This window comes from Topomyia yanbarensis, chromosome 2, assembly GCF_030247195.1.
Source record: "Topomyia yanbarensis strain Yona2022 chromosome 2, ASM3024719v1, whole genome shotgun sequence".
Classification (NCBI taxonomy): Eukaryota; Metazoa; Arthropoda; class Insecta; order Diptera; family Culicidae; genus Topomyia; species Topomyia yanbarensis.
Window position 1 is genome coordinate 5,921,500 of NC_080671.1, and position 13,720 is coordinate 5,935,219.

General features: G+C 41.4%; 1 protein-coding gene across 1 annotated transcript; it reads left to right on the top strand.

The window, feature by feature from the left end:
* Positions 1–362: 362 nt before the first annotated feature.
* LOC131681813 (KIF-binding protein) lies at positions 363–2,381 on the top strand. The gene is made up of 2 exons (XM_058962866.1): positions 363–1,825; positions 1,882–2,381. Exons 1-2 carry the CDS (start codon positions 510–512, stop codon positions 2,345–2,347), a joined length of 1,782 nt encoding a protein of 593 aa, XP_058818849.1. The 5' UTR covers positions 363–509; the 3' UTR covers positions 2,348–2,381.
* Positions 2,382–13,720: the final 11,339 nt, after the last annotated feature.

The following is a 13,720-nucleotide window of genomic DNA, read 5'->3' on the forward strand; positions in this document are numbered from 1 at the left end:
TTATGAAATAAAAATAGAAATTTATGCTTCAATTAATGACTAAATTGATACTAAATGATTATTGATGTTTGACTCGAGAATTAGTAGACCGACGTTTCTTTGTCTGAAGGTAAATTAATTATTCTTTGATCACAAAATAATGCTCAGAACTCCCCACTTGCCCCTATTGCAAATTTTATATAAATCTAAAGCAATATAAGTACAGTAATATCCATCATATTATTTATTATTCTGTGAGAGTAAATATTTATTTCGCGTAGTTTGTGTATTTGTGCGCAGCGTGTTCACAATTTCGGCAAGCGGTGTAATGACGATTCGACCTCATCAGCAGGGTTCCCCTCTCGCTGTCAAACTCCGCCGACAGCATATAAAGTTGTTTTGATTCCCGCAACGACGACGGGTTGCAATTTCACTCCCAACCACCCACAGTGTATCTGCATGCAGTTAGTGCTGCTGTGCGCAAAAAAGTATTGATTATCGATCGAGTGCCTAGGTTGCAATAAAGTGCAATGGTTATCACCAAGGAAAGTCTCTCCGATATTCGTGAAGAGTACGAAAAGGCCCACAAGAAAATCGATGAGGACAGCAAGAATGACCCGCCGACGGAACCATTCCGGTCACACTACGCCGCCAGGGATATTCTACAGAATGTACGACGAAAGCTAAAGGATTTACTTGAAGTGCTTGATGTGGGTTCGGATGCTGCACTTACGGTACGCTGCATACTGGCTAATGTTCTGAAGGATATCGGCAGAATTTCGATTTTCACTGAGGAATTAAGTAACGGAGAGCTATCGCTGAAGGAAGCGCTGGAGTTGATAAGTGATGATACCGAGAAACCCCATGCCGTTAATGCTTATATCGAGGTGCTCAATCAACTTGGGATCCTGTACTGCAACTGGGGGAACTTTGAAGAGTCCAATCGGTACTTGGACAAGGCGAAGGAAGCATACGAGGAAGGGAAGCGCCGTCAAATCGAACCATTGACGATGTCGGATCTGTTCGGAACCAAGGACGAAATCGAAAAAGGGAAAGGACTGCAATTATTAGAGAGAATTCACACCCTAACCTTGTACTATCTAGCACAGGTTTATGGCTATTTGGAAGACCTTGTCAAGTCGGCCCACTTTTGTCATCTTACATTAAAGCGACAGTTAGATTATAATGATTACGAACACGTTGATTGGGCCCTGAACTCGGCCACTTTGTCACAGTACTACTTCCCGAAGGATTATTTAAGCCAAGCAAGGCACCTACTGGCCGCTGCCTCGTACATGTTGGACCGCTTCGAGGAAGAAGTGATCCCGAAGGAAACTAATCCTACAGCCAAGGCAGAGAAAGTTGAAACGCACCGGCATCGGTCTGCGGATATTGCCCGCTGCTGGGCCAAGTATGGTATTCACATTCTAACAGCATCGAAGGAACGATTGTGTAGGGATGACGACGATGACAATGAACGTGCATCGAAGCCGCAGTCGACAGATGGTTTGAGCCCAGTCAGGGACATCGATCGATTTATTGGATTAGAGGGACTCTCGGTTTACGAGGATCAAATAACGGACGAGTTCTGTTTGACGTTCGAGGATGCAAAACTTGTAATGTGTAATGGATTGGCGTGGTTGAATAAAGCCAAAGAATATTACACCAAGGAAACGGAAGCTTCGCAATACGCCAAAATTATTCAGGATGTTGCCTCCTTGTACAAGCAGCTAGCGTTTTTCGACGACAACGAAGATAACCAGTGCAAGCTGTACAAACGATGCATTGATCAGCTAGAGGAACTTGATCAGACCTTGAATGCTACATACTACCAGACTATTTGCAGGTGATAGGAGAGTTGTTTCCAAATAGATTGTGATTTCAAAACTGCATTTTTTTCAGAGAAATTTGGTACGAGCTGGGACTAACCTATTCTAAGATATTGGATGCAAAGTTGAGCAAGCTGGAATCACTCGCATCAAATGAAAGACCTACGCCACATGCTCTTAACAAAATCAATAAACTGTGCGAGAAAAGTATCGGCAAGTTTCAGAAGTTTCTCGAATCGTACAAGGTACCGCTCGATACGCTCGAAGTCCCAACCGGCATCGATGAATCCGAGCTGCAGCCAATTTTGTTCGCATTCTTCCACATCGGTCGGCTGTATTATAAGGTCATCACACCCGACAAACGACTACAGCTTGCCAACGTGAAGAACAGCTTCCGTTACTATCATAACTTTGTCAAGCATTGTGAACAGTATGAAACCGTTGGTGCTCAGTTTAAGGCGGAAATGGGAGTTTGTAAAGAAATGAACACACTGTTGCCGTTGAAAATTAAAAAATTGACGGATGAGTTGAACGAATAAAAGCGTTTAATAGATTTTAGCATGCCAGTGAATAGTTAAATATTTTTATTTATTTGATTCGAAAACTGGGTCAGAGTAGTCAAAGGGTCCACTCTTTCATTGCCCGAAATGGAGCAATGAGACCAAACCGAAGTAATACGGAAATTCTTTTTCAGATAAAAACTAAGGAACTCCCTTAAACACTTCATATTTCATTCAATAAATAGCCTCGATGGAACTGAGGATATTTGAAATGACGAATAAAATATTAATGACCCAAGGAATTATTGGATAGCAGCTAATTCTACACCATCAACTTAAGCAGGATCATTGAATTGAATATGAAACGATGATATTTACATTGAAGATACTGAAACCGATGGACCCGTTGAGATTAAATCTAAATTAAATTGATGTAGAAAAGTTTACCACAGTTGACTTCTCGGAATTGACATTAGTTTTAAAAAAATTGGGATCGCACGATACCTCGGTTGACTCGTTGTGAAAGCTAGGTCTACCGCCGACGACTTCGTCGAATAGATCGCGACGAAACGGGAAACTAAATGATTCACTTGTATCGTGACAAAACTAGGAGCTAATTATTTCACGAAAGGGACATCCATGCCGAGAGAAATTCCGCCGAAGGGGAACTGTCAGTCAGAGAAGGATAGTTTCACCGCCGGGAAATATCCGAGTAGATGTTGATAAATTCTGGGAGTTAAATGCCCCCAGAAAACGAGTATCAGTTTCGGGAGTAATTCCGCTGCCCGGGAAGGCGGTTTAGGGTAAGTTTATACCCCGGGGACTATCCGAGTAGAACGTGACGAAGCTGGAAACTAAATGGCTCACAGAAACCACAGCTACATAGCTAGCGCAGTACGCAGAGAATTACGGAAAGCAAGAGGAATATCGGGAACTAAATTGTCGATCCATTTCATGGACCAAGTTAGGCTCCGAGTTAACTGTTGAAAAGTTGTAAACGAAAGACTTCGCTATCGCCAAAATCAACGGCGTCTTCATGTGCCGCTGGTGGTGACTTCAATGCCTGGGTTGCGGAGTGGGGCAGTAGACTAACCAACACAAGAGAATGTATCCTGCAGGAAGCTCTAGCATGGGGAAGGACGACCGACGAGCAAAAGTAGAAAACGAAAACCTTCAACAAAGACATCTTCGTTGAGGAACTTCGGCTAGACAATGGGACCGATAACGTATTGCGACGGCTTGTGACGCCACAATGCCGCGAAAACTGAAGCCTCACAGCAACCGGCCCCCAGCTGATTGGTGGAACAAGACGCTCAGTACGCTATGCACTGTTTGCCTCAGAGCCATAAGGTGGGCTCAAAGAACAGCATCGGAACCAGATAGCAAGGTAGCGTTTCGGGAAGCTAAGGACGCTTTAAAACGCGAGATCAAGCTTAGCAAGCCATATTGCCATAAGGAGTTGTGCCGAGAAGTAGACGGCACTTCCTGATGGCGAAGATGAAGAGTCCGTCGACTCCAGCTGAAATGTGCCCTGGTAAGCAAAAGATAATCGTTGAGGGTCTCTTCCCGAAGCACGATCCAACTACCTGGCCACCAATACTGTACGGCGAATAAGATGGAGCAAACACGGACTATTGGGAAGTGAATAACCACGAGCTCACAGAAGCGTTGATGCGACTAAAAGCAAAGAAAACTTCAGGTTCGAATGTAATAGCAAACGTTGCGCTGAAAGCTTGCATATCCGTACATACCTTACCGTTCAGGCTAGAGCCTTGTTGTCTCTTGCTGTATGCAGAAACCGTCTCCACTCCACTCGGTCCATTGCTGCTTGTCGCCAGCCTCGCAGTCTTCGAAGGGTCCGCAGGTCGTCCTCTATCTGGTCGATCCATCGTGCTGGCTGTCTTCTTGTTCCTGTAGGGTCGCCCTCAAGAACCATCTTCACCGAGTCGTCGTCCGACATTCTTACGACGTGTCCAGCCCACCGCAAACGTCCTATTTTTGCGGTATGCGCGATGGATGGTTCTTCCAGCAGCTGATGCAACACACGGTTCATTCGCACGCGCCACGTTCCTTCTTCCATCTGCACGCTACCATAGATGGTACTCAACACCTTTCGTTCGAAAACTCCAAAAGTGCGTTAGTCCCCCACGAGTATAGTCCAGGCCCAAGCAACCAAAAGTTCGTATAAGGGAGCTGCATAAGCTTCTCGTTTTAAGTAATTTTGCAATACGTTTTATGTTTTAATAGCGGCTTAAGCAGCTTTCAAGTTCCATTAAAGCTTAAGCAGCTGTAAAGTTCGCAAAGAACTTTATGTGAACTTTAAAGTGCACTTTTTAAGTTTTATCCGAAGTTCGGGTTGCTTGGGGGTCTTGTGCGGTGGCGAATTTTGTTCGACCGGAGCATCCTCCGGAGTCCAAAGTAGGCACGATTTCCCGCCAAGATCCGTCTCTGAATTTCTCTGCTGGTATCATTTCCGGCGGTTACTAGTGAGCCCAAATACACGAATTCGTCGACCATCTCGATTTCGTCACCGTCAATTCGAACTCGGGATAGGAGGTTCACACTGTCGTCTCTAGAACCTCTTCCTCTCATGTAATTTATCGTCGAAACGTTGATGGTAAGTCCACTTCTACTGGCTTCAGCTTTCAGTCTGATGTACGTTTTCGACATCGCCTCAGAGTTCCGTGCCATTATATCAATGTCGTCGGCGAAGCCAAGAAGCTGGACGGACTTCCTGAAGATCGTGTCTATCCTCGCTCTCCTTATTACGCCTTCTAACGCAATGTGCTGCAGAAGTGTGTAGATTATGGAAACTTCCCCGAAATGTGGAAGGTACAGAAGCTAGTATTGCTGCTAAAGCCGAAGTCACCGGGAGATCCAGCCGCGTATAGGCCTAAATGTTTGCTGAATACATTCGGAAAACTCCAGGAAATAATTATCCTTAACAGGCTGACGATTCTACGATGTTCGGATTCTACAAAGAAGCATCGACAGTGGAGACAATTCGGACAATGCTCGAGAGTGCTGGGAAAACATCTAAACAGAAGCGATATTACGATTGATATGAAGAATGCGTTCAACAGGCGCCAGCTGGGAAGTCATCGCTGGAGCACTGCACAGAATGAGGGTCTGCGAATGCTGTGCGAGACGAACGAAGGGCAGAAGTCAATGCGAGACATGGCGGGCGTTCAGCAGTTCAGTGGATGCAGGTCGACGTCAGAGGCCACGTGATTGCATTGAAGCGTACACCGAAGCAATTGGGAGGGATAATCGACGACCGGTTGAGCTTCAAGAACCACGTCGGCTACGTCTGCGAAATTTCGGAGAAGGCAACGACCGGGGCAGCGAGGATCATGGCAAACGTCGCCGGTCCGAGAAGCAGTACGAGACGTCTGCTGTTTAGTGGTTCGCATCGAGAGAGGGCCGGACAGAAACCAGAATAATGTCCACAACATGATAAGCAACCTAATCACATGGAACGCGATCAACAGAGTGGGTATGCAGATCATGACCACCTTACAGTGGAAATGGCATGATGAACAGCAAGCAACGGTTTCGGGAGAGCAATCATGCCAAGAAACTATCCGCCAGAGTAGGCCGGGGACTAGATTAAGTAGATCGTGACGATACGTGTAGCACAGGCATGCGACTTACCTTCGACTACAACCTCGGGGTGCACCTATCTGCTACTCTTCTTCTCCGCCGACCACCGTTTCACGCTGATCCGAGTTCACGCCACTTTTCTCGATCGTGCAACACTCACCATGCCTCTCACTGACACTGCATCTTCAGGCTGTTTTGGGGGAAGCCGTGCGGTTAACTTTTGTGGACCGCGGGGTGAGATATTACGAATTATCCGGGTAGAAAACGGGAGTAGGGAAGACACTACCGGCGGATGATTCGATAGCCGGCCTCGTGCGCGAGATAATTAACACCGTTTATAGGGGTTTGGGTACACGGAACCACTCTTCCGCCTGAGCTACTCGCGACACTTTTCTTCTTTCTCCGGACCGGTATATGCACTCCGGTCTTACGACACGGATCTTTGTTCCCGGCTTATTTATCTCACCCGTTCTACAGTTTGGTATTGGTCCTTCGGCCACACATGCGGCAGATCTATATATCTCCTTTTAGGCCTACGATGAGCCCTTTCTAACCCTGGTGGCTACCAATTGGGGCGGATGGAGCCAAACGCCAAGAGCGAGGCGCACTGTGTGAGAGGATTCCTGGCAAAAAGTGTTGTTTAGCCTTTGGTAGCGACACTCGATATTTGAAACGGCCTGTTGCTTTGGCTAATTTATTTTCTCTCTCCCTATCTCTCATTTAGAGTTTAACATTTTTTAACCTTATAGGTCATGAGGGAATGTAACATACGCTACTAGTAGCGGAACGTCGGGTGTCTCGATATCGGGATAACTTCACTCGCCGGAAAATTCCTCTACGCACCAACCGTGTCCTCCGTCCTCGAACACTGCTGCAGCGCCACACTAACTACGCTGCCAACGGACCGATATAAGAAAAGACCCGTCGCTTCAACGATTATATCGACATCTTCGACTTCGTTATTAATTCTACACAGTTTCGTAACCGTTTTTGCCATTTTAGGTCATTTCTTTTTAGTTTAGTTTATTAAGACTCAGTGTCAGTTGGACTTCAATTATTCAAATACAAATACAAGAGAACGTCGAAAATCGCTACAAATCATCTGATTTGGCAGGCGATTTGTAGAAATGGCTTATTTATATTATTTTCAATAATATAATACATTAAAGACTATTTTCGGCAATATTACCAGACAAGTGAGAACAACTAATTATTTATCTATTTATATCATTAGACAGGCTGATTTTTCTATGCAATTAGATCCTTGAAACAACGGCAAAAGGCACAGCAGTAATTTTGCTTGTTAACATGTGAAGTGCGTGCAAAAAAAACTACTCATTTCTCTACAAGGCCAAGGCAGAAATTAGAACATTCGCTCTATTGACATACAATCTTGCAAAACCATTGGGACTCGACAAGATTACCTTAATTAAGCCAATATTATATTTTTTGGCAATAATGGTTTTATGCCTGGCCAAATATTTCTCAAGCTAAATCCAATAAGACGAAGGTACTTTTTCGATATTTTTAAAATCTGGGGGTACGATAGGTCACTATATTCGAGAATAAATTAAACTATGTACACGTCTAGAAAATCACCGGTTCAACTTTTATTTGAAGGGAATCAATACTGCAGATTATTTAAAAATTAAATTGGCGTCATTCAGGAAAGAAAATGAGATGTTGCAAATGATGTGTCCTCGTCGTCGTCAGAGTGTGTAATTGAAGTTGATAATTCCGGTCCGGCTCACTTGGTTGTTTAGTTGTGAGACGATCAGTAGTGACCTACAGTGCCCCCCAACGGCTGACCTATCGTGCCCCCAAGTGTATGTTTCATGTTGATGTCCGTATTTTTTTTTTCAAAAACAAAATTATCAAAAAATTAACACAATACTAGTGTTCAGCGTTAATGTTTACATAAGAAAAAAACTCACTTGACATTTGATGCATTGATTAAATGTACTGTACTGAGGACGAAAGACAATTCGTTCTGGTAGCTTTTGGCTACCTTTGGTTTTTCGAAGGTAAGGATTGCTCGCTGTGTATAAGGTAAGACTAAGAATGTTTTTTTATTAATTCCCAAGGCTTATTTTATATGCGCTGGCATGTTGCGCGACATGTTTGTATTTTTGATTATTCTGAGTAAAGCCAATTGGAGAGAGACAGAGAGGCTACCTAGAATTGGTCGCTACTCGGGCAGAGGGTGTGTGCCCATAGATAGCACTGGACGTAGGGAAAAACGCTTGTAAAGCGAAAGGTTCTATCAATAAACAATTGAATATATTTTGCTTTAGCTGGGTGTTTCTCGGCGTTCACGACACATGCGAACCATATGGACGGTTTCGCTAAGGCGTGTACCGAGCCGAGGTAGTTAATTTGAATGAGCTAGAGATAGGTGATTAGATGTATTACACCACCCTCCTTTTGGAAGAATAATGTAACTAAGTGAAATTATTCGAAAAAAACTTGTAGCTTTTGCTTCTCTCCAGATAGCTTTTATATTTTGGATGTACATTTGTGGTATGTGTTTTTTTTTTTTTTTTTATAATCTGATTATCCTGTTTTTATGAACAATTTGTTTTAAACCTGTGGTATCTTCTTGTATGGTAATATTTGGATGCTGAATTGAAATAACTGTGTACGGGCCTTGGTATACTTTATCTAACTTTCTTCTATTTTCGTTCTGCAACATTACCTTATCTAGAGGTTTTACATCAATTGGGTTACTTATTTTCTCTTGACTTAAGTTTCGTATTTGCTTTGTATTATCTAATATTGCTTTTGTTTTTTGTGCTGCTAAGTGTAGTTTGTATTTTAGTTCTGCGTGGTATTGGTCAAAATTGTATATGGGTTGTGTGTGAGTGTTTTCGGAATACATGAGATTTTGTGGGATGTTTGCCTGTTTACCAAATACTAATTCAAATGGTGTGTATTGGTGGTTTGTGTGAGGTGTAGTGTTATAACAGAACGCATAGTAAGGCAGCCAATCATCCCAGTCCGTTTGGGCGTGATTGATAAACTGTCTTACGTATTCATTCAGACAACGGTGATTCCTCTCTAAACCTCCAATTGTTTCTGGATGGTATGCTGTAGAAAACTGATGGTTGAGATTTAACAATTTATTCATGTGTAAGAATACTTCATTTTTGTACTCTGTTCCCTGATCTGTTCTGATTAATTTGGGTGCGCCATATACAAGGATACAATTTTCGACAAGTGCCTTTGCTAGCGTATTTGCTTGTTTATCAGTAATCGCTTGGATTATTACATATTTTGACAGATCGCATTGTATTGTTATGGCATATCGGTTACCACTGTTTGATTTTGAAAATGGACCGATTGTGTCTATTGAGATACTATCTAGTGCTTTAGTAGGTGTAGGAGTATGTATGAGGTTTTCTTTAGTTTTGTAAGTATGTTTATTCTGTTTACATTTTAGGCAATTTTTTACATATTCTCTTATGTGTATTTTCATTTTTGGCCAATAGTATTGGCAACGAAGTTTTTTATATAATCGATATGATCCAACATGACCGCCTATCGGTGTGTCATGGTTGGCTTTGATAATTGCTTTTTGTTTTTCAGGATTTTCTATTATTTGCTGGCGAGTATATAGAATTATTGATACATTCTTCAATATTTGTTGGCCTTTATCTTTAAATTCTTGAATATTCATATCCTTGAGAATCTCACTATTTAGCGCTAGAGCTAAAGTGGTAATTTTTTTATTGTTTGCCAGTAATTCCACATTTTGTAAAATGTGACCTAGGTTTTTTGATAGCTTGCTAGGGACTGTTAACGCTGGAGTCAATTCCCTCTTGTAGCTTTTATCCATGATTTGTATATGGATTTTGTTGTTTTCTTGTGTTAACATTAATTTTGGGAGGTTATATGCCTCTTCATTGTTTAGCGACTCGTAGATTTTGAGTTGATCGGGCTCAGCATCATTCGATATCGCGTCTATATTTGAATTTGTTTGTTTGCGAGTATTTGCTCTAGTTTGCACCACGTATAAATTTAATTGTTTTAATTTTTCAGAGTCGATATTTATTCTAGAAAGAGCATCAGCACCTACATTCATTTTACCTTGTACATATTGTACCGTAAAACTGAATTCCTCTAGGTCTAGTCTCATTCTAGTTAATTTAGATGATGGTTCTTTCATTGAAAAAAGATAGACCAACGGTCGATGATCAGTTTTAACAGTGAATTTTCGTCCGTATAAATATGGTCGGAAATAGTTAATAGCCCAATGTATGGCTGTTAACTCTTGTTCTACAGTAGATTTATTTGCTTCGCCTCTCGTGAAGGTTCTGCTGGCAAATGCTACTGGTAATTCAATATTGTCATATGTTTGTGCTAGGATAGCACCACATGCAATTTTGGAAGCATCTGTTATTAGAACAAATTCTTTGTTAAAATCAGGAAATTGTAAAATTGTTGGGGAAATTAGTTGATTTTTAAGCATATCAAATGCATTTTGGCATTCAATATTCCAAACGAAGGTAGTGTTTTTCCTTAATAATTTGTTCAAAGGGTTTGCTATCTGAGCAAAAATTTTTATAAAACGCCTGTAATAATTACAGAACGCGACGAATCGTCGTACGTCATCTGCATTTTTAGGTATAGGGTAGTTGCAGATCGTATCAAATTTGGATTTATCTGGCTGAATTCCTTTTTCAGAAATGTGGTGACCTAAATAAGTTACGTCAGCTCGAAAAAAATTACATTTGGATGGATTTAATTTTAAATTGTGGTTTCTTAATTTCTGAAAAACTTTTTCCAAGTTTGCAAGATGATGGTTGATTGAACAACCGATGACTATGATGTCGTCAATATAGAGAAATGCGCACTCGGGACCTAGTCCGCTAAGTGCGATTGACATCATGCGTTGAAAGCTATTCGGGCTAATATTGAGTCCGAATGGCAATCGTTTAAATTGAAAATGTCCGCGTTCCTGTAAGGAGAATGCGGTGAATTCTCTAGATTTTTTCTCGATTTCTATTTGGTGGAAACCGGACTGTAGATCTAGAGTAGAGAAATACTTTGCTCTGCCAAGTTGGTCAAGAATGTCGTCAATTCTTGGTAGAGGAAATTTGTCGGCTAGTAATTTTTTATTTAGTTGCCGAAAATCTACAACTAGTCTCCATTTCTTTTCTGTGCTAGTTGTTTTCTTTGGAACAAGCATAATGGGTGAATTATAATTAGAAACAGATGGTTCTATCACATCATTTTTGATTAAGTCGTCCACTTGACGGCACATTTCTTCACGCTGGCTATGCGCGTTTCTATAATTTTTTATATATACTGGTGATTTGTCACTCAGGTGTATTTTTTGTTTATAGAAATTGCTTGCAGATAGTGTGTCGTCCTTTAGGTGGAAGATATCGTTATACTTATTGCATAATTTAATAAGGCTATCTTTTGCAGATGCCGAAAATTTTTTTAAATTGAGCTCCTCTTGGAGAGCATCATTTCGTTTAATATTCCGAGAATCAGTTTCGCTGATCGTCGCCAATTGAAAATTGGTTAAATGTTCATATTGTGGTAACAAATGTTTGATTAAAACGGGTTCGTTATTGGTATTTACAATCTTTATATAAGGAGATTCTTTATTTACAATTGCGTTGCTGCTAAATACTCCAGGAGCGATCTCTGAGGCAATTAACACAACGTCTCCTTCTGGATTAAAATTATTAATTATTCTATATGTTTCTGCTCTAGCTGGTAACCAGGTTGAGCCACCTAGATTATTGTGTATAGGTATATCTATATTTATGTTATGTACATGCATTGACAGCAACCATGCATCATAATTTATCGAGCATCGGTATGTTGCCAAAAAATCTCTTCCAATAATACCATCGGTTGGTATAGGAAAATCATCGTTAATTATATGCAGAGTACCCTCAATAGGTGTGTCTTGCATGTAAAAGATGCATTTGGTAATTCCATGGCTCTGCAGTTCACCAGGAATAATCCCTTTTAGTTTGTATTTGCGAGTTGTATCTATGCTTGTACCTGGCAAGATACATTCGCTTTTAATGAGTGATATGTCAGCTCCTGAGTCGACCAGGATAGTGCACATCTTGCTCGAATTGTTCAATTTGAGCTTTATGAAATTCGAGGCAGCTACGTTTAATGTGTAGACTGCCCGTTTCCTAAAAAAGGATGGTTGGGCGGTGGTTGGATCAGGTCCGCTGTTGGTTGATCAGGTAGGCTGCTTGGTGCTGAGTCAGTGACATATATATATCGTCCCTGACCTTGCTTACTGCGGTAATTGTTATGCTGAGGAGTCGAATTATTTCTTCCTCGTCCTCTGTTATTGTTTTGGTAAAATTGCTGCGTGTCCCCGTTTGTGCTAAATCGGTTAGCTTGTGTATTATTAGGAGTATTGTGTTGCATGTTACCATATGTGTTATATCGGTTAGTTTGTGCATTGGGACGTCGCCTATCAAAATCTCTAACACGTGTATTGCCACGATAATTTCGTGTGTTGTCAACACGATCGTAGTGTTGACGGTGCCGGAAATGCATAATTTGTGCATTTGGTACGCTGTGGCTTTCGTGCTCCGAGTTCTCCAATACTTTTTGTGTGGCTATTTTTATTGAGGAAAAATTTCCTGCTTTAAGTATAGTACGTGTTTCATGGTTTTTTAAACCGTGAATTAGGGCATTAACTCCAGCTTTTGTAGCCATTGAAGCTGCTACATCACCTGGAATTTGCCTTTCTATATAAGTGTTTTGCAGTTGAAGTGTTAATTCTTCTACTTCATCACAAAATTTGTTGAGAGGTCCTCGCTGTTGTGAAAATTTCAATTTAGCGAGAACTTCGTCTGGGGTTTTGATTGATGCACAGCGGGCTTTTACATCCGCTGTAAGTGCATCAATTGATACTAAGTTAATGGGTAGGCCAAGTCTTGCCTTACCCGTTAATCTAGTTCTAAGAAATTTTATTGCCATCGGCATATGTTCTGCCGATGTCATTTCTTTTAGTAACTGAGCCGAGTCGATAAATGCCTCCAACTCGTCAGCAGTTCCATCGTACTTTTGTACGATGGCTGTCGCAGTTTTAATATCAAAGTCAGGCATTTTTGGTTTACCTGCCGATAGCCGTCTGCAAAATATGGCTGTTTTAGCTAGAGTTTTTAAAGTAGTTTTCTTTAATATTGTTGTTGTATCCAAGATCTCTAATGATGCTTGGTACTTTGTTTTTAAATTTAGAAACTTATCGCATTCGATGTTCCACTCTTCGTGCGATATCCGATGTTTTAATTTATTTAATTTGCTTTTGTATTCATTATAGAGATCGGAAATTTCTTCCTTTTTCTCTAGAATACCTTGTAGGGTTCTAGCCCTGCCCTTGCTCTTATTTAAATTTAGCTGTATCCTGCAAAGGTGCGAGTCTATTTCTCGTAACCTTTGCATGAGCATGCAAAAACAAATGCGTATGTTAACTTGTCTATCTGTTTGTCTGTTTTATCTCTAATTTATGCGCATTCTAAACTTGATCTATACTTGCAAGCGATTTCCTTGCCTTCTTAATTACATGATTTACATCTTCTCCGGTGACATCTGTATTTCATGCATTGGAAAGAAAACAGCGTTTTCTGTTCATCGAACTCTTACCTCCGGATTATGCTGCTGTTGCTAGTATCACCGTTACTCTCCGACAGTCATGCACCCAAACCGTCCGAGTAGGGAGAGGTACTGCTACGTGTCGAATTAATTTGTAACAACTCGTGGGCCTGTGGCGGGTGTGTAGGCATGTAGGCTGGTTCGGTCTGCCTGTGCGTTGCCCGGTTCCCG